General features: G+C 49.1%; 2 protein-coding genes across 7 annotated transcripts in view; one reads left to right on the top strand and one right to left on the bottom strand.

Annotated features, from left to right (window-relative positions):
• Window positions 1–6,292: 6,292 nt before the first annotated feature.
• Window positions 6,293–10,132, top strand: HIGD1B (HIG1 hypoxia inducible domain family, member 1B). 2 transcript variants are annotated; one of them, XM_011985943.1, is made up of 4 exons: window positions 6,293–6,366; window positions 7,706–7,898; window positions 8,895–9,029; window positions 9,988–10,132. In XM_011985943.1, exons 2-4 carry the CDS (start codon window positions 7,799–7,801, stop codon window positions 10,050–10,052), a joined length of 300 nt encoding a protein of 99 aa, XP_011841333.1. In that variant the 5' UTR covers window positions 6,293–6,366; window positions 7,706–7,798; the 3' UTR covers window positions 10,053–10,132. The 2 variants fall into 2 exon arrangements, with proteins under 2 accessions (XP_011841333.1, XP_011841331.1); XM_011985941.1 differs by lacking the exon at window positions 6,293–6,366 and having other exon boundaries at window positions 7,308–7,898.
• A 347-nt stretch (window positions 10,133–10,479) lies between these two features.
• EFTUD2 (elongation factor Tu GTP binding domain containing 2) overlaps window positions 10,480–24,471 on the bottom strand; it is a 43,347-nt gene continuing 29,355 nt past the window's right edge. For all 5 annotated transcript variants that reach the window (XM_011985939.1, XM_011985937.1, XM_011985940.1 and 2 more), the window contains 15 exons: window positions 23,619–23,754; window positions 22,014–22,141; window positions 21,072–21,265; window positions 18,783–18,894; window positions 18,256–18,396; window positions 17,413–17,514; window positions 15,453–15,535; window positions 14,573–14,659; window positions 14,210–14,336; window positions 13,923–14,010; window positions 13,184–13,302; window positions 12,963–13,057; window positions 12,070–12,223; window positions 11,372–11,479; window positions 10,480–11,031 (listed from right to left, as the gene is read on the bottom strand). In XM_011985939.1, coding sequence (XP_011841329.1) covers window positions 10,936–11,031; window positions 11,372–11,479; window positions 12,070–12,223; window positions 12,963–13,057; window positions 13,184–13,302; window positions 13,923–14,010; window positions 14,210–14,336; window positions 14,573–14,659; window positions 15,453–15,535; window positions 17,413–17,514; window positions 18,256–18,396; window positions 18,783–18,894; window positions 21,072–21,265; window positions 22,014–22,141; window positions 23,619–23,754 — 1,770 coding nt within the window. In that variant the 3' untranslated portion in view covers window positions 10,480–10,935. The remainder of the gene's footprint in view (window positions 11,032–11,371; window positions 11,480–12,069; window positions 12,224–12,962; window positions 13,058–13,183; window positions 13,303–13,922; window positions 14,011–14,209; window positions 14,337–14,572; window positions 14,660–15,452; window positions 15,536–17,412; window positions 17,515–18,255; window positions 18,397–18,782; window positions 18,895–21,071; window positions 21,266–22,013; window positions 22,142–23,618; window positions 23,755–24,471) is intronic.

Genomic DNA, 24,471 nt, shown 5'->3' on the forward strand with positions numbered 1-24,471 from the left:
CTGGGTTCACACCATTCTCCTGCCTCAGCCTCCTGAGTAGCTGGGACTACAGGCACCTGCCACCACGCCCAGCTAATTTTTTGTATTTTTAGTAGAAACGGGGTTTCACCGTGTTAGCCAAAATGGTCTCAATCTCCTGACCTTGTGATCCGCCCACCTTGGCCTCCCAAAGTGCTAGGATTGATTACAGGCAGGCTTGAGCCACTGCGCCTGGTGATACATTTACTTTCTAATTTGTTACCTTATTACCAAGCCTGCAGCTCTCTTCTGGTAGAGCACCTTTTTGTTTGTTTGTTTGAGACGAGTTTTGCTCTTGTTGCCCAGGCTGGAGTGGAATAGTGTGATCTCAGCTCACTGCAACCTCCACCTTCTGGGGTCAAGCGATTCTCCTGCCTCAGCCTCCCGAATAGCTGATACTACAGGCATGCGCCACCATGCCAACTAATTTTGTATTTTTAGTAGAGATGGCATTTTGCCACGTTGGCCAGGCTGGTTTCGAACTCCTGACCTCAGGTGATCCACCCACCTCGGCCTCCCAGTGTTGGGATTATAGGCATGAGCTACCATACCTGGCCACCTGTAGATACTTTAAAAAACAAGTAGGCTGGCCATGGTGGCTCATGCTTATAATCTCAGCACTTTGGGAGGCCAAAGTGGGAGGATTGCTTAAGCCCAGGAGTTTGAGACCACCCTGGGCAATGTAGTGAAACCCTGTCTCTACAAAAAATGTAAAAATGAACAGGCGTGGTGGCCTGCACCTGTAGTGCCAGCTACTTGGGAGGATCACTTGAGCCCAGGAAGTTAACCTGCATTCTAGCCTGGGGCTGCACTCTAGCCTAGGCAACAGAGCAGAGCAAGGCCCTGTCTCAAAAACAAACAAACAAACAACGTAAAAAACCCCAAAACCCCCAAACTGAAAATATAACCTAAGGCTCTTGTCTTCTAGTCAAGACTTCTTTCTCTCCTCTACCACCTTGGCAGCTAGTGATTTCCTTTAATCCCATTACTGATGCAGAAACTGAGGTCAGAATTCCAGGCTAGAGGCTCTTGGGTCCAGGCATTCGCCAGGATATGGAGCAAACCCGGGTGTCTGCTACAATGTGAGCTCCCCAAAGGCAGAGGCACTGTGTCCCAGCTCCTAGAACAGAGGCCAGCAAATTGTAGGTACTTAGGAAGTATATGCTGAGTGAATAAGTGAATGAAGGCTCACCATTCCTAGAACAAGACAGAGCGCTGCTGGAGGGAAGGGGAAAGAAGCTGTAAGTTTCAAACAGGGAAATGGGTCTTATTTCCAGCCTTTGGCAGGGAGTGGTACAGCTGGGTGCTGTGAGAACCACATCACTTTTAATCCACATGGGGCTCAGACAGGAAAAGATCAAAACCCAATATGAGAACTTGAGAGTTGCCCTGAGGCTCTGTGGTTTGGGAACAGTAGGGTCAATCTGAAGGCTGCAATGTGTCACTATTTCCATTACACACTTTCCAGGGTCCCCACTTGGCTGGTAAACTCAGAGCAGATTCTTCTGTCTTGGAAGATGAAAACAGGCCCAGAGAGGTAAAAAAAAAAATTTTTTGAGATGGAGTCTCGCTCTGTCACCCAGTCTGGAGTGCAATGGCGGATCTCGGCTCACTGCAACCTCCGCCTCCTGGGTTCAAGCGATTCTCCTGCCTCAGACTCCTGAGTAGCTGGGATTACAGGCGCATGCTGCCATATTTGGCTAATTTTTTTGTATTTTTAGTAGAGATGGGGTTTCACTGTGTTCCCCAGGCTGGTCTTGAACTCCTGAGCTCAGGCAATCCACCCACCTCAGCCTCCCAAAGTGCTAGGATAACAGGCGTGAGCCACTGAGCCCGGCCCAGAAAAAGTTTTGAGAATGCTGCTTGTTGGGAACAGGGAGTTCTGCCTGCCCCAGACTGGCTGGATAATAAGAATTGCTAAAGAAGTTATTGATTACTCTTGCTGGGTGCGGTGCCTCACGCCTGTAATCCCAGCACTCTGGGAGGCCGAGGTGGGCGGATAATGAGGTCAGGAGTTCAAGACCAGTCTGTCCAATATAGTGAAACCCCTTCTCTACTAAAAATAGAAAAAAATTAGCCAGGTGTGGTGGTACGCACCTGTAATCCCAGCACTTTGTGAGGCCAAGCCGGGTGGATCACCTGAGATCAGGAGTTCAAGACCACCCTGGCCAACATGGTGACCATCTCTACGCAAAAAGACAAAAATTGGCTAGGTAGTCCCAGCTACTTGGGAGGTTGAGGCAGGAGAATTGCTTGAAGCCGAGAGGCGGAGGTTGCAATGAGCACCACTGCACTCCAGCCTGGGTGACAGAGTGAGACTCTGTCTTGGAAAAAAAAAAAAAAATTAAATTAAAAAATATGTGAAGTCTTCTCAGAAAGATTAGTGGATACCAAAGGTACTTTCTGGCTTCAGGCCTGTGGCCCTTGGAGCTGTCCTTGGACAAATGCTAAGCGGTCCTTGGAACTCAATGCCTGTATAAAAGGGTGGGGGGTGGGGGTGGGGGTGTTACAGACTGCCTCCACCAGAAAGTGGCCTCAGCCTAGCCATATTATCTGGAAACTTTCACTGCCTGTTCCTGTTACTCCACTCCTTACCCTTTCAGTGCCCCAGACACAACTCTATCCCCTAATGTTTTCTCCCCTCTGATTCTCCCAGCCTTTCAACCCCATGTCTTCCCATTCCAACTCCAACTGGGAGCATCCTCTGTCCCTAGTCTAGTTCATTCTCCATCATGCCCTCACTCACAGCTCCCATTAGCTCAAGGCAAAAGCTGCATGTCCCTCCCCTCCCTGTCACTCGCTCCCTTGGGCTATAAATAGCATAGCTGTGCCTTAGATCGTGTTGAGAGCTTCAAGACTTAGTCCCCCTTCCCCCCATCCTTTCCTCTTTAACACAACAGGGAGAACAAGCCTGAAGCTTCCAGTTAGGGTGGGCAAGCCCAAGAAGGAGGGGGTCTGGGGGAAGGGAATGAGAAAGGCTGTGCTGAATTCGGAACCACACAGAATATGGTAACTTTGCCATCTGTTGTCAGGGACTCTCCGCTTTTCCCCCAGTCTGCTACCCATTCCCTGACACTTGCTCCTGGAGGAAGAGGAGCAGCAGGAGTTAGCAGAATTCTAACAATTCTCTTTTAACCCTTGCGATCATCCTATGGGCAGGTGCTACCTTGATTTTACCAACGAAGCCATAGACTCTAACAGATTAAATGGCCAATATTTAGAGTGGTTGGTCTGTGGGCTAATTGATCCCATGTCTGATTTTGGCCTACACTAAGTCTGTCTGCATCATTGATTTAGGCCCCTCTAAATCAGAATTTCTATCGATGTGACCTGATTTGGAAGAAAAAGAGGTCTACTAAACAAATTACTAATGTAGCAATGCATAAATGGAAAACATTAAAGTCTCGGCATGTTCACAAAAATGATGCTATCATAATTTTATCTTATCTGTTTACTAAAGCAGGACTCTACAAAAATCTGTTCCTTGAAGTTTTTTTTAGTTACTGTATGTTCTCAGAAGTTTTTGAAATACAAAGCAATTTTACTTCTTCTATTTCAAGACTTCCCCTCCACTTTACATTCTCTCAAGTTAGTCCTGAGTAGTGAGTTAGAAATCTGGCCTTTTTTCTATCACTTACTGTTGGGCAAAACGCTTAATGGAGCCCCAGTTTTTTGTATGTGAAGTGGGGATAATAATAGTACCTACCTCATTCCTATTGTGAGGATTAATCTACACAAAGGAGGCCAGGCATGGTGGCTCACGCCTATAATCCCAGCACTTTGGGAGGCCGAGGTGGGTGGATCACTTTGAGGCCAGGAGTTCAACACCAGCCTAGCCAACAGGGTGAAACCCCATCTTTACTAAAAATACAAAAATTAGCCAGGCATGGTGGCATGCACCTGTAATCCCAGCTACTCAGGAAGCTGAGGCTGGAGGATCCCTTGAGCCCAGGAGTTTGAGGCTGCAGTGTGCTATGATTACCACCGCACTCCAGCCTGGGTGACAGAGTGAGACTGTCTCAAAACAAAACAAAACAAAAACAAAGCAATTAGCACACTGCTTGGCCCAGAGAAGGTGCTCAGTAAATCATAGCAATTATTATTATTTCTCAGCTCTGGGCTGAGATGCTGTAGGAACATCACCATCATTTCAGTAGGGAGAAGCTGAACTTCACTATCCATGGTTTGGTTCCTGTTCTTCAAAGGACTTGGAGTTGATCCTGTTTCCTGCCCTGTCTTATCCGGACATTTTCATCCCCCTTCTTCTGACCTAGACCAGTAAGGGAATATACCGTCCATCTCCTGAGAATTCAAGCCACTTCTGGAACCTGGAGAGGCAGCACAGGAGGGTGTGTGTGAAAGGCTGGGAGGAGAGTTCCCATGGACACCGGGGACATGTGAAGGCCCTGGGGAGTTGCTGTGACCCTGGGTCTCTGCCTAGAGCAGTGAATGCTGGGGAGAAAAAAGGACATCAGCTGCCGAACAAATTTCCAGTGCTGCAAAGCCCCTTTAGGATAAACACACAGGGCTGAGTAATCTAGGGAAGGAACAAAGGCCTGGGATGGAGTGGGATCTCCCTAGCACACCCTATCTTCTTCCATTTGCTTAGCACGTACTTTTTCTTTTCCTAAACAAGGGTGCCAGGATATACTAGCATTCCTAAGCTTCAGTATTCATCTGGAAAGGGTTTCCGTTTAACCAGCCCCCTGGAGGTTAGCATTGCAGTCAGGAGTGTAAACACTGGAGCCAGCCTGACCTGGGTTCAGATGACAAAACTGCCATGTACTAGCTGTGTATCTTCAGGTAAGTTATTAAGCCTCTCTGAAGCTCCATTCCTTTGTGAACAAACTGCTATTTACCATATACAATAGCTGAGAGTTTTGAAATATGCTGAGTACAGGGCTAGGCACGGTGGGGGTCATGCCTGTAATCCCAGCACTTTGGGAGGCCGAGGTGGGTGGATCAGCTGAGGTCAGGAGTTCGAGACCAGCCTGGCCAAGCCCCATCTCTATTAAAAACACAAAAATTAGCCGGGCGTGGTGGCAGGCACCTGTAATCCCAGCTACTTGGGAGGCTGAAGCAGGAGAATCACTTGAACCCGGGAGGTGGAGATTGCAGTAAGCTGAGATCGTGCTATTTGCACTCCAGCCTAGGCAACAAGAGTGAAACTCTGTCTCAAAAAAAAAAAAAAGAAAAGAAATATACTGAGTACAGAAGAGCCCCAATCCTGGTCACTGTTATCCCTGCAACCTGAGTGAGCATCACCTCATAGGTAGTATAAAGAGTTCTGGAAGCTGGACCCCGTAGCTTCCATCTGTAATCCCAGCACTTTGGGAGGTCAGTTCTGAGACCAGCCAGAGTAACATGGTGAAACTCTGTCTCTACCAAAAATATAAAAATGAGCCAAGTGCGGTGGTATGTGCCTGTGGTCCCAGCTAATTAGGAGGCTGAGTTGGGAGGGTTGCTTGAGCCGAGGAGTTTGAGGCTGCAGTGAGCCAAGATCACACAGCCTAGGTGACAGAGGGAGACCCCATCTCAAAAACAAAACAAAACAAAAAACACCAAAAACTGGCTGGGTGTGGTGGCTCATGCTTGTAATCCCAGCACTTTGGGAGGTGAGGCGGGTGGATCATGAGGTCAGGATTTCGAGACCAGCCCGGCCAACATGGTGAAACGCCACCTCTACTAAAAATAAAAAAATTAGCTGGGTATGGTGGTGTGCACCTGTAATCCCAGCTACTCAGGAGGCTGAGGCAGGAGAATCGCTTGAACCCAGGAGGTGGAGGTTGCAGTGAGCTGAGATTGTGCCACTGCACTCCAGCCTGGGTGACAGAGCAAGACTCCGTCTTGGGAAAAAAAAAAAAAAATCCCAAACTAAAAGACAGCCCAGAGAGCCTGTCTCTCACAACTAGGGTATTTTATTCACATCCCACATTGTTCATAAGAGTATCCGAAGGAGTGTAACTTGGGGGACCCAGGCTTTCTGCTCATCCTTGTTCCTGTATCTCCATCTCCATTCTCCACATCAAGCCTCTCTCTGATCCAGACACTTAATTCCATGGGAATTAGAAGACTGAATCCAGTTAGGGGCCCCCCTCCATTTGGTCTTTCCTTACTTTGCAGCGCCTGGAGTTCTGACTTGGGACTCAGCGAACTGGGGGTTAAGACCGATCCCCTGTCCTTTCCCCTCCCCTCTCCATCCTTGACTTCAAAGTCTTCATAAAGCCCAAGTCACTGCTTCCCTGACCCCATAGTGGCAGCTCCATCTCAGCTTTTGGCCGGTTCAAAACAGCAGATGCTGAGCCGTGGCCTGGCCGCTCGCGCTCCTCGTTCTAGCCATCTCCTAGGGTAAGCACCAGCATGCCAATGACCTGGGGGGCCACCAGTCCTTGCTCCTCCAGGAAAGGAGGGATAACTAGGATAGAAGCTGACTCAAGGGCAGGTACAGTGGTTCATGCCTATAATCCCAGCACTTTGGGAGGCCATGGTGGGCAGATCATCTGAGCTCAGGAGTTCAAGACTGGCTGGGCGACATGGCAAAACTGTCTCTATAAAAAATACAAAAATTAGTTGGGCATGGTAGCACGCACCTGTAGTTCCAGCTACTTGAGACACTGAGGTGGAAGCACTGCTTGAGTCTGGAGGGTCAAGTTTGCAGTGATTGCCACTGCACACCAGCCTGAGTGACAAAGTGAGACCCTGCCTCAAAAAAAAGAAAAAAAGAAAAAAGAAAAGAAAGTTTGTCCTATGGTTAGGCTTAGAAGGCATCCCATTGGACAGGGCATGGTGGCTCATACCTGTAATCCCAGCACTTTGGGAGGCCAAGGTGGGCAGATCAAGAGGTCTGGAGTTCAAGACCAGCCTGGCTAACAGCGTGAGACCCCGTCTCTACTAAAAAAATACACAAAATTACCTGGGCATGGTGCACACCTGTAATCCCAGCTACTTAGGAGGCTGAGGTGGAATTGCTTGAACAGGGAGGTAGAGGTTGCAGTGAGCCGAGATGGCTACTCCAGCTGGGGCTACAGAGCGAGACTCCGTCTCAAAAAAAAAACAAAACACCAAAAAAACAGAAGGCATCCCATTGGCAGAACCCCTGTTTCCAGCCCAGGGATGAAGGTAGCCAGTTGGTAATTGTGAAGAACCTGTTTGGAAAGAGATGGACCTGGAAAAACGGGAGGAGCTCAGGAACCAGAATGTGTTCCTTTAGTACCACGTGCAAAATATATTCTAAATTACATGCAAATCAATGTCTGATCATTATAATCTCTGGCAATTTGGTAACCAATGCTGTGATACTATCTGGTCTAGGATGGTTCTGGCTCCCTGGGGCCAGATCCTGCTCTGTAGCTCCCACAGGAGCAACCATCACAGACCAAAGGCCAGCGGGGACCGCAACACTCAAGGACTGTTTCTCCCACCGCCATCTGTGGATTTTTCCAGCTGTTTTCCTTGGCCCAAGGATCACACCCATAGGGATGCAGATGGGGGAAGGAGAAGCTGAGAAAACAGTGAAGTCAGAACGAGCTGGGGAAGAGGCAGATGGTAGGAAATGGAGATGGAGAAATGGCACTAGTGGCCTGACCATCTGAGATGGGATACCTGGGAGGGACATCTTTTCAAGCAGAGGCTGTGTTAGGGCATGGTGAGAGAGGGTCTTAGCAGGTAACCTTCCTTTCCTCTCCAGACTGAGGAATCAGAGTTCTGATTGTGGAGTGCCTCTCTCTAGGACTGGGCTGCAGCCTAGGAGTCCCAGCTGCTTACATCCAGGTCCAGGATTATGTCTGCTAACAGACGCTGGTGGGTACCACCTGACGACAAAGACAGTGTGTCTGAGAAGCTCCTGAGGAAGACTCGGGAATCTCCCCTGGTGCCTATAGGTAAGTGAAGAAAGGAATGGGGTGCAAGTAGGAGGCCTTCTCTGAGCAGTCATGTCTCCTGGTACCCTCCAAAGAGAATGAAGCAGAGGTCAGAAAACTCAAATGGTCCTACTCACGGAACAAGGGAACCAACAGCAAAGGTGCCAAGGGGCAAACCCTTACAATGAAATGAGGACGTCTGGACGGGTGGAGGTGGCGGCCAACCGAGCACATGGGATACAAGGAACCTGGAGCACCAACAACAAAGTGGGAAGGGTCAGAGAAACACCTTGGGGTCCCCCAGGGCTTCCTTCCTGACGGACCTGGTAGAGTAGGAAAACAGCTGTACCAGGAGGTGGGAGCCAGCAGTGTGGCTGGAGAAGGGCCCAGGGCGGAGCAAATTGGTGGGCAGGGGCTGTGTCGTGGTGATCAGCTATTTGTATTTGGGGGAGGGGCGTCACTGGTGGTGATCAGCTATTTGTATTTGGGGGAGGGGCGTCACTGGAGGGAGGCAGCCACTTTGAGAACGCCATTGAAGGGCAACAACTCAATATTATTATTTTTTTTGAGACGGAGTTTCACTCTTGTTGCCCCAGCTGGAGTGCAATGGCACAATCTCAGCTCGCCACAACCTCCGCCTCCTAGGTTCAAGTGATTCTCCTGCATCAGCCTCTTGAGTAGCTGGGATTTACAGGCATGCACCACTACACCTGGCTAATTTTGTATTTTTGGTAGAGACTGGGTTTCTCCATGTTGGTCAGGTTGGTCTCTAACTCCCAACCTCAGGTGATCTGTCTGCCTTGGTCTCAAAAAAGTGCTGGGATTATAGGCATGAGCCACCACACCCTGGCAATGACTCAATATTCTAATGATCCCCCTAGGTCCCCCACGACCCCAATCACCAGATGCTGCATAAAAGCAGCTGTTTATCCAGGTGCCCAGCCTGCCTGGTATGTCTCATCAGGGGAGTGCTGTGCATTGTGGCCATGGCCCAGGGGCTGTGTTCTCTGCCCACAGGCTTAGGAGGCTGCTTGGTGGTAGCAGCATACAGGATTTACCGGCTGAGGTCTCGTGGTTCCACCAAGATGTCCATACACCTGATTCACACCCGAGTGGCAGCGCAGGCCTGTGCAGTGGGTGCAATCATGCTAGGTGAGTGGCTTTGTGGGGTCGCAGGAGAATGAGGGCAAAACCAATTACGCAGAGTCTGTAGGTCTTTAAGTCCCAACAGTTAAAGGGACTGTGACTTGGCTGCGTGTGGAGGTTCATGCCTGTAATCCCAACACTTTGGGAGGCTGAGGCGGGCAGATCATGAGGTCTGGAGATCGAGACCATCCTGGCCAACATGGTGAAACCTGGTCTCTACTAAAAATACAATTAGCTGGGCGTGTCAGTGGCAGATGCCTGTAGTCCCAGCTACTCGGGAGGCTGAGACAGGAGAATTGCTTGAACCTGGGAGGTGGAGGCTGCAGTGGGCAGAGATCCACCACTGCACTCCAGCCTGGGTGACAGAGTGAGAGTCTGTCTCAAAAATTAAAAAAATAAATTAAAAAAAAGGACTGTGACTTAGGTTCCTGTTCTGGGATCCACATCACGTCCTTGGTGAAGCCCCTATACTGAGCCATTTTCCCTGTTTAGGCTCCTGTCCCAGGCCTGTGAGGACAGTGCAGTGTCTCATGACAGTTTGCCCTAGGGGTGAGAAAAATCATGCAACAGAACATATGTTGAATTTCTCTTCCTCTTGACATTAAAAAGCAGCCAGCTACTTGCTACCTGTGTGACAGTGGACAAATCTTTCCCACTGAGCCTCAGTTTCCTGATGTGTAATATGACAATAACCACCCCTGGCTTGCCTACCTCGCAGACTGCTGTAAGGTTTCTCAGATACACAATACATGTGAAAGTGTTTTGTGAACTGTCAGATGGGTGGTTTCCCCAGGCTGTGTGGTCAGATGCTTGGAGCAGCTGTTGGGACCTGGGGCAGAAAGATGAGCAGGAAGCTGGACTCTCAAGGGAGTAGCTAGAGGTGAACCCCTGGGACACCTGAGAGAGCCAGAGGACAGGTAAAGGGTTTGATGCCAAGGGGCACTATTTCTTTTCCCTCACACAGGTGCTGTGTACACAATGTACAGTGATTACATCAAGAGGATGGCACAGGATACTGGAGAGAAGTAGGACTCCTATAGGAGCCGGGGCCGTCCGACTCCCCTAAATCAATCCCTAGTACATTCCTAATAAAGTAGCTTTGAGGAAAATCAACTGACTCTTTTTCACTGGGGGAGAATAGAGTAAAGGATTGGCAGTGGCTGGGGAGAGGACCTGGAGTGTCTGGAAATCAAAGGGCTCTGGCCCCCTACTCCAGGGCAAGGGAGATTCTTAGGGAAGGCAGTAGTTTCCTGAGGAGGTGGTGGGGTAGACCTCTGATCCCAAGAACCCAACAACTCCCAAGCCATCTTAGGTCCCACCCAGAAGCAGCACGGAGTGGGAGCAAGGGGGGCAATAATGGGGCCTTGGTGCTCATGGGAACACTGAATTAAAAGGCAGCAGCTTCCCTGGGGACCCAGGCAGGAAGGAGGATGCAGCTGGAAGCAGAGGCAGTGAAGCCTCTTGGGAGATGACATATATTCAGAATGTAAGCACCAGCACCAGAAGGGGCAGGGGAGACGGGGATGAAAGAAGCAGAGCAAGACAGAGGTCAGAATGTTCTGTTCACTTGCAAACCACGGCTAAGGTCAAACTTGTAGAAAATAAAATTCCATGTAAATCCCAAAGATAGGGCCCCTTGGGGTTTCATCCCTTTCTCTTTCTGTGAGCCCAAGCTCCTCTCTTTCCCTTGGGAAAGGAGCCTGGCAGAGGCCACAGAAGGAAGCAGGAGGCCAAATGCTCCTCTCTCACTGGGGCTCTGGGTTGGAGGTTGGTGAGTTGTTCAAGATGGCAGCAGCAGCTTCCAGACACTCTGACAACACCAAGGCCACGTCAACATCATACGAGGTCTCAGCTTCAAGTACAGGAGTTGCAGCCCACTGTAGGGAGCAGGAGCTCCCAGGAGTCCGTGCACTCACATGGGGTAATTGAGCACAACATCCTGTTTGGCAAGCTCCAGCAACATAGGATCATCGAAGAATTTGCTGATGCTCACATCTTCACTGAGGCCCTGCAGGGAATGGGGCAAATACAAGAAAGCCTGAGGTGGTCGCAGACTGAGCGGGGAGACCAACCAAGACCTGTGCTCAGTGGGGAGGCTAGTGGTGGCTGGAATGTAGGTGGTGGTGTTTCAGGAGTCCTGCCTTTAGGGTACTATCACATGGGAGGATAAGGCTCTCCTTTCCCAATGAGACTGGGGTCCAGGTTTGGTTGTCTAAGGAGTATACAGATCATATCTCTACACTGGAAAAGTGTCCCTTAGGAAAAGGGGCCAAAAGAAAGAGAGGGAGATCCTGCTTCTGAGAGTCCTAGGAGGTTAAGGGATGGCAACAGGCCCAAGGGAGACATACCTTCCTACGGCGGGTTTTGATCATGAATTCCCGGGCCAGATGAGGAGCCGGCTGTGGCTCCAAGGGGCGGATGACAATGCTCTTGTCCAGAGGATCACCAGGCACAATCTAAAAGGCAAAGGAATTTCAGATGGCCTAGGCAGAATTCCCAGAAGATTCAGGCCCAGAAGCAGGACTCTTCTTATTTATTTTAAAATTTATTACTTATTATTATTTTTTTTTTTGAGACAGAGTTTCGCTTGTCTCCCAGACTGGAGTACAATGGCATGATCTCGGCTCACTGCAACCTCCACCTCCCGGGTTCAAGTGATTCTCCTGCCTCAGCCTTCCAAGCAGCTGGGATTACAGGCATGCGCCACCACGCCCGGCTAATTTTGTATTTTTAGTAGAGATGGGGTTTCTCCATGTTGGTCAAGCTGGTCTTGAACTCCTGACCTCAGGTGACCTGCCCGCCTCGGCTTCCCAAAGTGCTGGGATTATAGGTGTGAGCCACCACAGCCAGCCCTATTATTTCTATTCTTTTTTATTTTAAACTGAGAGACACAGATTCAAGTTGCCCTGAATACATGCAAGCCAGAAGAGGACTCTTCTCTAGGATGCTGTACACCTCACTTAAGGCTTGGAGGGGGATCAGGACAGAGGGGATGAGGCTTGCAGAGGTGGGAAGCCAAATCCGCCAGCTTGCATTGTTTTCTCACCTGCCAATGGTGGAAGACAGACAGAGAAAAGGCTTGTCCCTGGGTGTGAGTCCGAAGATCAGTCTCAAAGCCAAAAGAGTCAATGGCTGGGATAAAAGCTTTGATGGTGTACAGAGGGGAGCCTGGGATGGGTGCATCCTGAGTCACGTGACCCCTGAGAGAGAAAAACAAAGGCTGAGTCTCTAGCCACACACAGGCCAAAAGCCAAGAAGCAATCCAGCATTTGCTGTTCCCAAATGCATTCCACCCCAGAGTTACCATCAAAAAAAGAGTAACCAAGAATGTTCTACAGAAAGCAGAAAAGGCTCAGGGCTCTCAGTATAATTCCCTGTGGAAGTCAAAGTGGCAGCAACCTCTGAGCAGAGGACAGGAGTGGGACGGCGATGGGACAAGAGCCCAAAGACATTTCCATCACTGACTTGCCTCAGCACTTCCTCCAACAGCTCTGTGAGGAGGGGATCCCAAAGAAATGTCTATTTTTTCTTTTTTTGATATGGAGCCTCATACTGTCACCCAGGCTAGAGTGCAGTGGTGCCATCTTGGCTCATTGCAAGCTCCGCCTCCTGGGTTCACGCCATTCTCCTGCCTCAGCCTCCTGAGTAGCTGGGACTACAGGTGCCTGCTACCACGCCCAGCTAATTTTTTGTATTTTTAGTAGAGACGGGGTTTCACCTTGTTAGCCAGGATGGAGAAATGTCAAATTTTAATCTGCAGAAAAGCTGGGGCTTGCCTCCCTCTGTTCCTACTTCTTTCTGGAAAATCAGCTCACAGGGTTTCCAGAGTGAGGAGGGTAGGGGAGGCCAACCTCCCCTCCCTGCAGGAGCCGAGGTGACTCTTGTTCTGCTCTTGCTCTCAGCACTCTTCCTAATATGCCTGGGGCTGGAGCTGCTCACCTGCGCCTGGCCAGGACAGTATAAACTGCAGAGACGCAATCTGCAGGGGCCTGGACCTCTACAAAGTAGTAAGGCTCCATCAGACGAGGAGTAGCCTGCAGCAGAGCAAGAAGAAAGGTCCCTCAGCTTAGGGAAGGCTGAGGGCCTATAGTCCCACTTGCTCCTTCACTTAGTCCACAGTCCAGCGAAGCAGATGGTCTCCTACAGCCCCATTCTCTTACCATGAGGAAGGCAGAGTAGACGACTCGCCTGGCTGTGGGGATGATCTGGCCCCCGCCCCGGTGTAGGGGCTCCTGGGCAACCACTGCATCCAGGATCTTAAACTTGACGTTCCGAATCACTGTAAAGGAGGTGGAGGCAGTGACTGGGGAGAGGTTCTGGGCCTGTCATGGGGCCATGGTGGAGTAGCAGTCTCCTGCAACACTGCAGCTGTCTTGCAGTCATGAAAGACATGATACAAAAATCACATGGGAGGTGGGCGTTCTAACTGAATAAGCAAGGCCCATGGCAGAGGTCAGAAGTTAAGCATAGGTTCTTAGTGTTTGCTTCAGGCCATGCTCAGACATAGAGCTTTCCTAGAAGTTTATTTCTTTCTTCTGCACATATTTACATTTTTGTGGATGTAGAATTCCAGAATTGTACATTTGGTGCACAAAGCCCAATCAAGGTCTATTAACCACTCCAATCTCATCATCCTCTTGGTATCTCTTCTCAAATATGTCCAAGGCCAAACCCTTCTCAGAAATGAGGAGCAAATGACAGTTTAGATATGACTTAAATTTCCAGGCTACACCACCAGGATAAGGAAGAAGGGAAGAAGCTGGCCCAGGACACGGGATGGTCCTGTGTACCCCAAGCTGCTTCTCCTGCCGGGTCCTAAAGATGGTGAGCCCATCCCACTCATATGCCTGGCTGCAAGGACCCTCGAGGACTGGGGTGGGGGAGTGCTGGTGGACTTACATTCATCACAGAGGGGGCCCTCCCTTGTTCCCCACTGGAAACCTTGAACGATGCTGTCCTTCACTGAGCCAAGAAGAGCCTTGTCCACCTACAGAGAAACATGAGGCCTCCTTAGCAGTCACCCTGGCAACAGCTGAAGCGTTTAGAGGGAGAAGATAGATGTGCCTGTAAGGGGATACTGTCCTTCATCAGAGGACACAAGATACTTTTGAGAAAAGAACACTTTGTAGTTTCTTCCACTCCAGAGGTAAGAGATTGCCACCCAGTTCCCATCAGTTCTGCTGTACCTCAGAGGGCAGAGTATCATCCACCAGAATGTTGGGGCCAGTCGCATCAGGGCCAAAAGCCCAGATGGAACGGGCAGCTAGCAGATCCCAATCGTACTTGGTCTGGAAGAACTCTCCCAGCTTCTTCCTGGGGAAGGGAGGGGCACAATGGAGCTGTCGGCCAGCTCTGTGATTGCTGGTCCTGGAGCCATAGACCCTCCCTTCCTGGAAGACAGTCACCTCATCCTACCCACTGTGCCCAGAACAAGAGCAACGGCAAAGACATAAATGCTTCCCAGAAAGATGTGTGCTCTTAGAGACCCGGCAGGTAAGGTGCGGCATCCCCGCCTCCTTTCGATCCTGGTGTCAGAGCCCTCTTCTCACCTGTTCCATGTAATCTGGACCACCTCATTCTCTATGTCCTCTGCCAGGCCCTTCTCAAGAGGCTCAGCAATCATGGTGATCTTGTTCCTGGTCAGAATGGAAATGGGTGGTAAGGACGGCTAACAGAACAGCAGAAGAGGCATTCCTAAGAAAAGGGTAACAAGATGGACAGTTGAGGAAGTGATATCAGTGAAAGCCACAGGGGCCAAGTGTGGTGGCTCAGACCTATAATCCCAGCACTTTGGGAGGCCAAGGCAGGAGGATCACTTAAACCCAGGAATTTGAGGCTGCAGTGAGCTATGGCTCACACCACAGCACTCCAATCTGGGTGATACAGCAACACACTGCCTCTTAAAAACAAACAACTGGGCGTAGTGGCTCACGCCTATAATCCCGGCATTTTGGGAGGCCAAGGTGGGGGGAACACTTGGGTCCAAGAGTCCAAGACCAGACTGGACAACAAAAAATAAAAAAATTAACAGATGGCATGGTGTGTACCCACAGTCCTAGCTGCTTGAGAGGACTGTTTCAGCCCAGCAAGTCGAGGCTGCACTCCAGCCTGTGTCAAAAAAAGAAAAACCCAAAAAACAAAAAGCGAGTAAGGTTTGGAGTAAACTTTTAAGATAGTTATTTTATAGAGGTGAAGTGGCAGTTATGAAACTCCTCTTGGGAATATCCAAGGTGAATAATCCCATGGCATTGCGTTCAAAGGCAGAAGGGCTGAGAGGGCTGGAGTGAAACTCAAGTATTGTAAGCACCCCCCATTCTGAGATGTAGAGGTCTCTGTGCACAGTGCTCATGGTGGGGGTGGAGGTGGAAGATAAAGGAGAGAGAGTGTCCTGGAGGCTGCAGTCCCGGGGACACTGTGCTCCCAGCTTACTTCTTATTAGGAGTTTCAGCAAAGCACTTGAGGGAGGATGTTTCCACCACCGTCTCACAAAACGTGACAACTGGGTCAGCCACCTGGGAAATAGAAAATAAATTACTGAAGCGAGGTCTAATTTTGTTGGAAGGGCAACCATTTACCTAAGGGAATTCAGAAGCTCCCTTGACACTACCTCTGTGAAAATCCCAACTGCCTTAATCAGCACAAGTGACAAGTACAACAGCAGGTTAAAAGAGCTGTCCAAACCATCACCAAAAAGCCCGAGAAAATTTACTGTAGTAAAGAAATTAGATTCCTGAGCCAAGAATAAGTGGGATATCAAACTAGGGCCTTAATTCTAGTCTTCCAAGATAGCTCTCAGCATCCGTTTGGCCGTCCACCACCATTCACTGAACAACCCCCATGGGTCTGACAGAGCTGGTGCTAGAGACCCACTGGTGTGTACCCGTGCCATTCTCAACCCACAGCGTCTGAGTGAAGTTCTGCCCTGAAGCCCCAACATGGTCTGCTGCCCAGGAAACCTAGTGTTTTCTATGACACCAGTGCTTCCTAGATACATCAGTAGAGGAGTCTAAGAGGAGTACCGAGGGTCTCCACAGGGCCTTGGAGAAAATACGTCTCAACTAGGACAAAGAGGCCAAGCAATATACGGTTTGAGGGGCTACATCAAGGCTTGACAAAGAATCCGGGAGAGACAGTCCCCACTCTCTCCTTGAAACCACCCACTCTGAGACCTAATCACCACCCATGGGTTAATTGTGCAATTACTTCCCTAACAAAGCACCAAGAATAAGTTTGGCTTGGGAACTTTTATTTTTGAGACTGAGTCTCGCCCTATCACCCAGACTGGGGTGTAATGGTGCGATCTTGGCTCACTGCAACCTCTGCCACCCGGTTTCAAACAATTCTCCTGTCTCAGCCTCCCGAGTAGCTGGGGTTACAGGTGCCCACCACCACGTTGGGCTGATTTTTGTATTTTTAGTAGAGATGGGGTTTCACCATGTTGGTCAGGCTGGTCTTGAACTCCTGACCTCAAGCAATCCAACCACGTTGGCCTTTCAAAGTGTTGGGGTTACAGGCGTGAGCCACCATGCGTGGCCTGTTTTATTATTTTTCAATGTATTTATTTTTTGAGACAAGGTCTTGCTCTGTCACCCATGCCAGAGTACAGTGGCATGATCATAGCTTACCGCAGCCTCGAACTGCTGGGCTCAAGCAATCCTCCTGCTTCAGCCTCCGGAGTAGCTGGGATTATAGGTACAAGCCACCACATATAATTTTTATTTTTTAGTTTTTTGAGAAAGGGTATGACTCCACCTCAAAAAGGAGAGCAATGGCACAATCATTGCTTATTGCAGCCATGACCTCCTGGGTTCAGGATGGAGAGCAATGGCATAATCATGGTTCATTGCAGACTCGACCTTCTAGGCTCAGGTGATCCTCCCACCTAAGCCCCCGAGTAGCTGGACTACAGGTATATGCCACTGCACTCGGCCAGTTTGCAGAGACGAGGTTTCATTATGTTGCCCAGATTGGTCTCAAATTGGGCTCAAGCAATCCTCCCACCTCAGTCTCCCAAAGTGTTGCGATTACAGGCATGGACCACCATGCCCGGCCTGGCTAATTCTTTTATTTTAATTTTTGTAGAGACAAGGTCTCACTTTGTTGCTCAGGTTGGTCTTGAATTCCTGGCTTCAAGCAATCCTCCCACCTCGGCCTCCCAAAGTGCTGGGAGTGAGCCACCAAGCACGGCTGTGCCTTGATTTTAAATGTATGACACAGCAGAAGGGGGCAAATCAGTTCTCAAAAACCCTCCCATATAAGGAGCAACAGATCATGGTTTTCACAAACACATGTACTCTCTCTTCCCTTGGAGCTTCCCAGGAATTCAAGGATTTGGTCACTTGTCAAAGTCTGGACTGTGAACCCAGCTCCCGGCCAGATATTGCTGTACCTTGATGTCTATCTCCGAGTACATTTTCCGCAAATCATGCATCACACAGTCCAGGTAGAGCTCCCCAGTGCCCAGGATCACATGCTCGCCAGACTCCTCCACCTGAAACACAACAGTCCTGGCAGTCACAGCCTGGATTCTCTTATGCCAGCAAAAACACATACAAACAAAATCAAGGTCAGAGCCCACAAGAAGGTGCCTATCAGAAACAGCTACTATTTAGCATCTGTTCCAGTCTCTTCAAGAAGGTTCAGTGAGGAGCATCTGCCTATGAGTGGGTCCCCAAGACACCAGGACCACTCGCCACGGTGCTACTAGGTGTGAAGTCAAAGATTTAATTCCCATCTTAATGATTTAGGTCAAACTCTACCGTACATCCATGGACGTAAACTAGCCCTTTAGCCCTCCTGGCCTGCTACCTGGAAAGGTACACTGGCAGGCTCATAGTGTACAAGGATCAGAGTAACAACTCACTTTTCCTTCTCTTCTCGAGAAAATCAATTCAAAGCATACTCATTAAGAAATATATTTTTTCCAGCTAAAGACATCTGGGAACACAAATACATACATACACACACACACACACACACACACACACACACACCCTTGTCCTACACCCCTCCAATTGCCCCCTCCTGCACAGGTCTTGTTTTATGACACACACACACATACACACAGGTCTTGTCCTGCCTTCACATGACAGCCACAGGCTGGGATTGCTCCTGACATGGGTTGCTGGAAGCAGCAGATCACGAACACCTGATGGATGTGAAGTGGCGTGGAGCTCCGCCCATTCAGCTGGGGACAGTGGGGCTTGAGGGCTGCTGCAGGTCATGGGCATACCTTGGTGGTGAGGGATGGATAGCTCTTGTTGACCTTGCGCAGGCCATCAAGCATCTTGGGCAGCTCTGAGGGGTTGACTGGCTCCACAGCAATCTTGATAACAGATGTGGTATTGAACTTCAAGGGCCGGAAAATCTGAGCCTGAGATCCAAAGCACAAAGGATTGAGGGCAACTGACATGAGCAGGCACAGAAAGTGCAGAGGTATGAGAGGAGAAGAGGACTTGCTTAGGATCAGACTATGTATTCCCCAACCAGGAGCCTCGTGCTGAGTGGGGGTAACCCGAAGGGCCATTTCTTCACAGGTATTCTGGCAGAACAAAGAGAGGAGGAAAAGAATAAAAGGCACCCGTCCTAATTCCTCGCATCTGAGCTGAGTACAGGGAGAATCCAGCAGGCTCATATCTAGAAGGCTAAGCCTGGAACCAGGACATGGCAATGACTCTGGATTAGTCCCGTTTGTGCCTATGTGTGTCCCTGGGACCATCTAGCTTAAGCCAACCCAGTTGGTCTTTTCAGAAACTCTACCTCCTCATTGCCTCGGGGTTCGGTTATGGTTGCTGTTTTCACAATTGGTTGATCAACACCTTCAATCAAAACCCAGTTGCCAGCAGGAACGCGGTTCACCTCGATGTGGTACCTGAAGCAATATCCAACAAGCAGCAGTGAAACTTAAGCGGAGCATTCATTCCCTAATTTTTTTTTTTTTTTTTTGAGACAGGATCTCACTTTGTTACCAGGCTGGAGTGCAGTGGCACCATCTTGGCTCACTGCAGCCTCAAACTTCCAAGGTTCCAGTGATCCTTCTGCGTCACCCCCCAAGTAGCTGGGACTACAGGCACGCGCTACCATGCCCAACTAATTTTTGTATTTTTTGTAGAGATGGGGTTTTGTCATGTTGTCTAGGCTGGTCTTGAACTCCTGAGCTCAAGCGATCCTCCTGCCTCAGCCTTCCAAAGTGCTAGGATTACAAGTGTAAGCCACCACACCCGGCCTAATCCACAAAAATTTACTGAGTACTTGCTGCATGCCAAGAGCAGAGGTGAGCAAAACAGATACATTCTAGCAGGGGAGAGATACAGTAAACAATCATTATCCACACATGTATGTGGTTACAAACTGATGAGTATTACGAAAGAAAAGTACAAGGTATTTCTGTGAGGACATAACAGGAAAATCTTACTCCAACTGCAAGCTCATGGTAAAAAGCTGCTGCCCAAGGTGTCCACTGTAAGGGGCTAGCAAAAGCATCACAGAAGGCCAGGCGTGGTGGCTCATGCCTATAATCTCAGTGCTTTGGGAGGCTGAGGCGGGCAGGTGGATCACCTGAGGTCAGGAGTTTGAGACCAGCCTGGCCAACATGGTGAAACCTATCTCAACCAAAAATACAAAAAATTAGGTGGACGTGGTGGTGCAAACCTATAACCCTGGCTACTTGGGAAGCTGAGGCAGGAGAATTGCTTGAACCCGGCAGGCAGAGGTTGCAGGGAGCCAAGATCACGCCATTGCACTTCAGCCTGGGTGACAGAGAAAAATAAAAAATAAAAAAAGGCCGGGCACGGTGGCTCACGCCTTTAATCCCAGCACTTTGGGAAGCTGAGGCAGGCATCACAAGGCCAGGAGATCGAGACCATCCTGGCGAATATGGTGCAACCGGTCTCTACTAAAAATACAAAAAAATTAGCCGGGTGTGGTGGTGGGTGCCTGTAGTCCCAGTCACATGGGAGGCTGAGCCAGGAGAATGGCGTGAACCCAGGAGGCGGAGCTTGCAGTAAGCTGAGATCGTAGCCACTGCACTCCAGCTTGGGCGACAGAGTGAGACTGTCTCAAAAAAAAGCATCACAGAAAACTTCCACTTTCCCAGCTCTTCAATATTCTGCCTTTTGGCATTTAGGGTGGATTTGACAAAAGGGGCCATCATTGAGGTAGAGTAGCCACCTTAGGGAACACAAATGTCTTCGTTTAACTTGTCAACTGGGAAGCCAAACTCATAAACTGCCAAGTAGCCCAGAGGCCCAAGCTAAGTTTGACTCTGCAGATTGGGATGCTACAAGGTTTCCAGTGAATCCTTCTCTCTTGGTCAAAGCATAGACAGTGGAGGTTGGGAAACAATTTCTTTTGGGAAGAAACACAAAGATTATGACTTAAGGAACAGAGGAAAGGAAATGGAAAGAGAGTTAAAATGAGTAACAATGGAAATCTTGCTACAAAAGTTCGTACAAGCTTCATGCTTTCAAAAGGGCTTTAAGAGGGCCTGTGGTGGCTCACACCTGTAATCCCAACACTTTGAGAGGCTGTGGTGGGAGGATCACTTGAGCCCAGGAGTTGGAGACCAGTCTGGGCAATATAGTGAAACGTTGTCTCTACAAAAAAATTAAAAAATTAGCCAGACGTGGTGGTGTGTGCTTGTAGTTCCAGCTACTTGGGAGGCTGAGGTGGAAGGACTGCTTGAGCCCAGGAGGCGGAGGCTATAGTGAGCTGAGATTGTGCCACTGCACTCTGGCCTAGGCAACAGAGTGAGACCATGTCTCAAAACAAACAAACAAACAAATAGGGCTAAAAAAAAAAGTTCACACAAGCCACCCAAAGTGCAAAGGCAAAGTTTCTGGCACTATTCCAACAGTAGCTGCCTTTGGCCCCAGCAAACCTTGGATAGGAAGAACTAGAAGTCAATAGCCCTGCAGATAGAGAGCCGCTTTACCCCCTCTTGCACAGAGCCTTGCAACTACTTCCAAGGAGGATCACCCCTTCCAGCTCCTTGGGGGCAGTCCCTGGACAGACACCAAGGCATACCCCTGGGGCTCTGGTTGGCAGTACCTGGCCACAGAGATCCAAAGGCGTCCCACAGTGCATATCTGGGAGTCTTCCTCATCCTCCAGGGTGTAGTTCTCCCCCAGTACCTTCACAGGCTGCCCAGCATGAATGGTGCCACTCAGCACCCGGCCAAAGGCATGAAATTGGACTCCATCATCTGTGCTGTACATCTTAGTAGTGTGGCACATCAGGGGGCCCTGGAAGAGGGGACAGGGTGCAGCTTCAACCACATCTACCCTCCGGGGAAGTACTACTCCCCACCATCTTCCTTGACAGCAAGGACATGAGCTCTATGAGGAGCTAGAGAAAGATGAGGTAATCTCATCTCCAAACTAGGTTGTACCCCATCCCTCTAAGGAGGCTGAATAGGAGACATGGCAGAGCAAAAATATTCTCTTCCTTTTTTCTTTTTGGGAAGATAAGAGCATTGAGGAAGAGACGCAGATTTAAGATGGCAGACCGGCACTATTGACAAGATTGCTTACTGTCCCAAATTTCCTCTTAAGATGTAACTCAATTCTCAACTGGCTGTGTATTTATGACGAGAAACTAGACAGCCTAAGAAATGGCTGGCAAAGATGTTTTTAAAAGCCAGGACTGACAAGATTAGCTACCATTTGTTGAATCTTTAGTATCTGCCAGGCAACATGCTGAACACAATCGTAACACTTCCTTAATCTTATTTAAATCTCATAACAACCGCTCACATTTTATTATGCTCGTGTTATAGACCAAGGCCTTGAGGCTCAGGAAATGTGAGTAATGTTCGCAAGGTCATGACACTAGCAGCGGCAACATTAGGCTTTGCATTCAGGCCTGACTGTACCCATGGGGATGGGGAGGCAAGGGTGGCGAAGAGGGCATGACTCCTGTGACCAGAAATCAGTATCCCCACACAGGAAAGGAAAAAAAAAATCAGAGAACCGGGGAGCCACGTGCCCTTACATCAGGGTCACAGTCACTCATAGCCTCGCCGAGGTCGGAGTCCACACCGCCCGTGTAGGTGTGCTCAATCTTTGGCTTGGCGCCCACCTTTGGAGAAGGGATATGCTGCACACACATGTCCACAAAGCCTGTGGATGGAAAAGAGAAAGCCATTACTACATGCCCCCCGGGGAGCACGAGCAGGAGTTACTCAACCATTCACAATGGTCAGAAAGCTCAAAGTGCGGGGACTAAAAGCTCTGGCACTATGATTCTAGGGGCAAAGTTGATAGCCTGCTTTCTGGGAACGTGCTGCTAAAAGATTTGGAGTCACCCTGATGCCGGAAAAGAGCAAGAAGTAGGTATCAGTGGTACATGGTTCCTTGAAACTCCGCTGACAGCAAGTCTAAAGTACATCGATCTATGAACTTTTATTGGCTATAGGCATTTACATGGAACAAAATAAGCACCCCATCTAACACCTACTTAAAACAATTCCTGACCTGACTCCCATTGAGAAACACCGCATGCATCTCTATTCAATAAGTTACCCGTTTTCCAAACACATTAATAAACCACACAAGTGGGAACCCCCGTGAGCACACTGGGATAGGCGTGTCTGCCTTCAATGGTATCTAGTGTGTCAGACTGGTGGGCAGACCAATATAAGCTATTAAAACTACACACCAGGCCGGGCGCGGTGGCTCAAACCTGTAATCCCAGCACTTTGGGAGGCCGAGACGGGCGGATCACAAGGTCAGGAGATCAAGACCATCCTGGCTAACATGGTGAAACCCCGTCTCTACTAAAAATACAAAAAAAAAAAAAGCCAGGCGTGGTAGCAGGCGCCTGTAGTCCCAGCTACTCGGGAGGCTGAGGCAGGAGAATGGCGTGAACCCAGGAGGCGGAGCTTGTAGTGAGCCTAGATCGCGCCACTGCACTCCAGCCTGGGTGACAGAGCAAAGACTCCATCTCAAAAAAAAAAAAACAAAAAACAAAACAAAACAAAACAAAAAACTACACACCTTGGGGGCCCAGACACCTCATTCCCACTGGACTTAGAATCAGAGACTGCTGAGAAGACCCTCAGCCATCACCCTTTACACTTCCCTTTACAGATAACAAATGAGAGTCACGATGAATTAGGTGGCTTGCCCAGGGTCATCTCATGGAATGGCCAGGGCAGGATCGAGACAGGCTCAGGTGGTTTTTTTCAACCAGTCCAGTGTCTTTCTGCTGATCACCTGCCTTCTGTGTAACTAACCAAGTCTCCTAAATCCTAGCCTAGCACTTTTTGCACTATTTCATACCACCCAAGCATCCACGTTCCCGGCTGACTCCTGGAAAATACACCAGAACCACAGAGCCTGCCTCCCCATCTCATTTACTTGAACACTCCTCCTGGCAGGAAAATGTAATTCCTTTTGGTTCCCAAGATAGAATGTGTGCCATCATCCACTAAGGAAAGCAGCTAGGAAAAACACCAGTGTTCTGCATCTCCATCTGTAGTTTGTTGAAAAGATCCTCAGACCTCTGACCTCCATTGCAGCATGAGAAAAAGCTGCTGTGATACCTGTGGCAGGGCACGAGGATGACAGAGTTAAGGGGCCATAAGCACGGTACTACCTGTGAACTCGCCAAAGAACTTTTTGCAGACCAGCCTGAGCAGGGGGCGGATGTTCAGCTTCAGCTCCTCCTTTGTCAGGTGGATGCCAAGCTCATCTAGGGTCCGTGGGAGGCTGGTGTCCACGTCACCCACAACCTGTGAGGGTATAAGATACCATGTCAGCTGTAGTGAGAGCCTGAGCATGGTGCTAGAGGGAGACAAGGAAAGGCCAAAGAAATAGCTGAAGAATTCCTGCACAAGGCTCTCTTCTATGGAGACAAAGCTCTTGGCAAGGACAAAAGTTCTGTTTCAGCAGCATCTCTGCTACCTACCCTTCAAACCACAGGCAAAGCCAACTTGGTTACATACCCACCCCAGCTAATAAACCAAGCACTCAGATTGATTACTCCTAGTGCTGCCCCCTGGTGTCTGAAAAGCAGCATCTCATCCCACTCAGGAACTTTCTCACCTATTAAATAGAAGTCTATTTACAGACTTCTCAGATTTAGAGGATCATTGTGCACTGGAAGGAACCAAAAAAGGTCACCTGGCTGTGGATCCTGTCAGGGCAGGGCCAAGCTAAATCATCCTCAGCAGACTCAAGGTCTCTACTGAGGCAGGCTCTATAAATTTTTTTTATTAATCCATTCCAGTCTGACATAAGATACTAAGTATTTTTCAGGACTAATAAATTTTAATCGCTATTTTATCTTGTTGCTAGGTTTTGCTGTTTTGTCCACTGGAATGGCCACACATATTTTGTATATGTGTGCGTCCACTGTGCTTATTAAACACCTGTGCATTTTATTACTATCTTGGGAGAAAGGTCTGTACAAAAATTCCTGTAATTTTTACCCTTTTAGTCCTATCTTT

Source organism: Mandrillus leucophaeus, unplaced genomic scaffold (assembly GCF_000951045.1).
Source record: "Mandrillus leucophaeus isolate KB7577 unplaced genomic scaffold, Mleu.le_1.0 Scaffold290, whole genome shotgun sequence".
NCBI classification, from domain to species: domain Eukaryota; kingdom Metazoa; phylum Chordata; class Mammalia; order Primates; family Cercopithecidae; genus Mandrillus; species Mandrillus leucophaeus.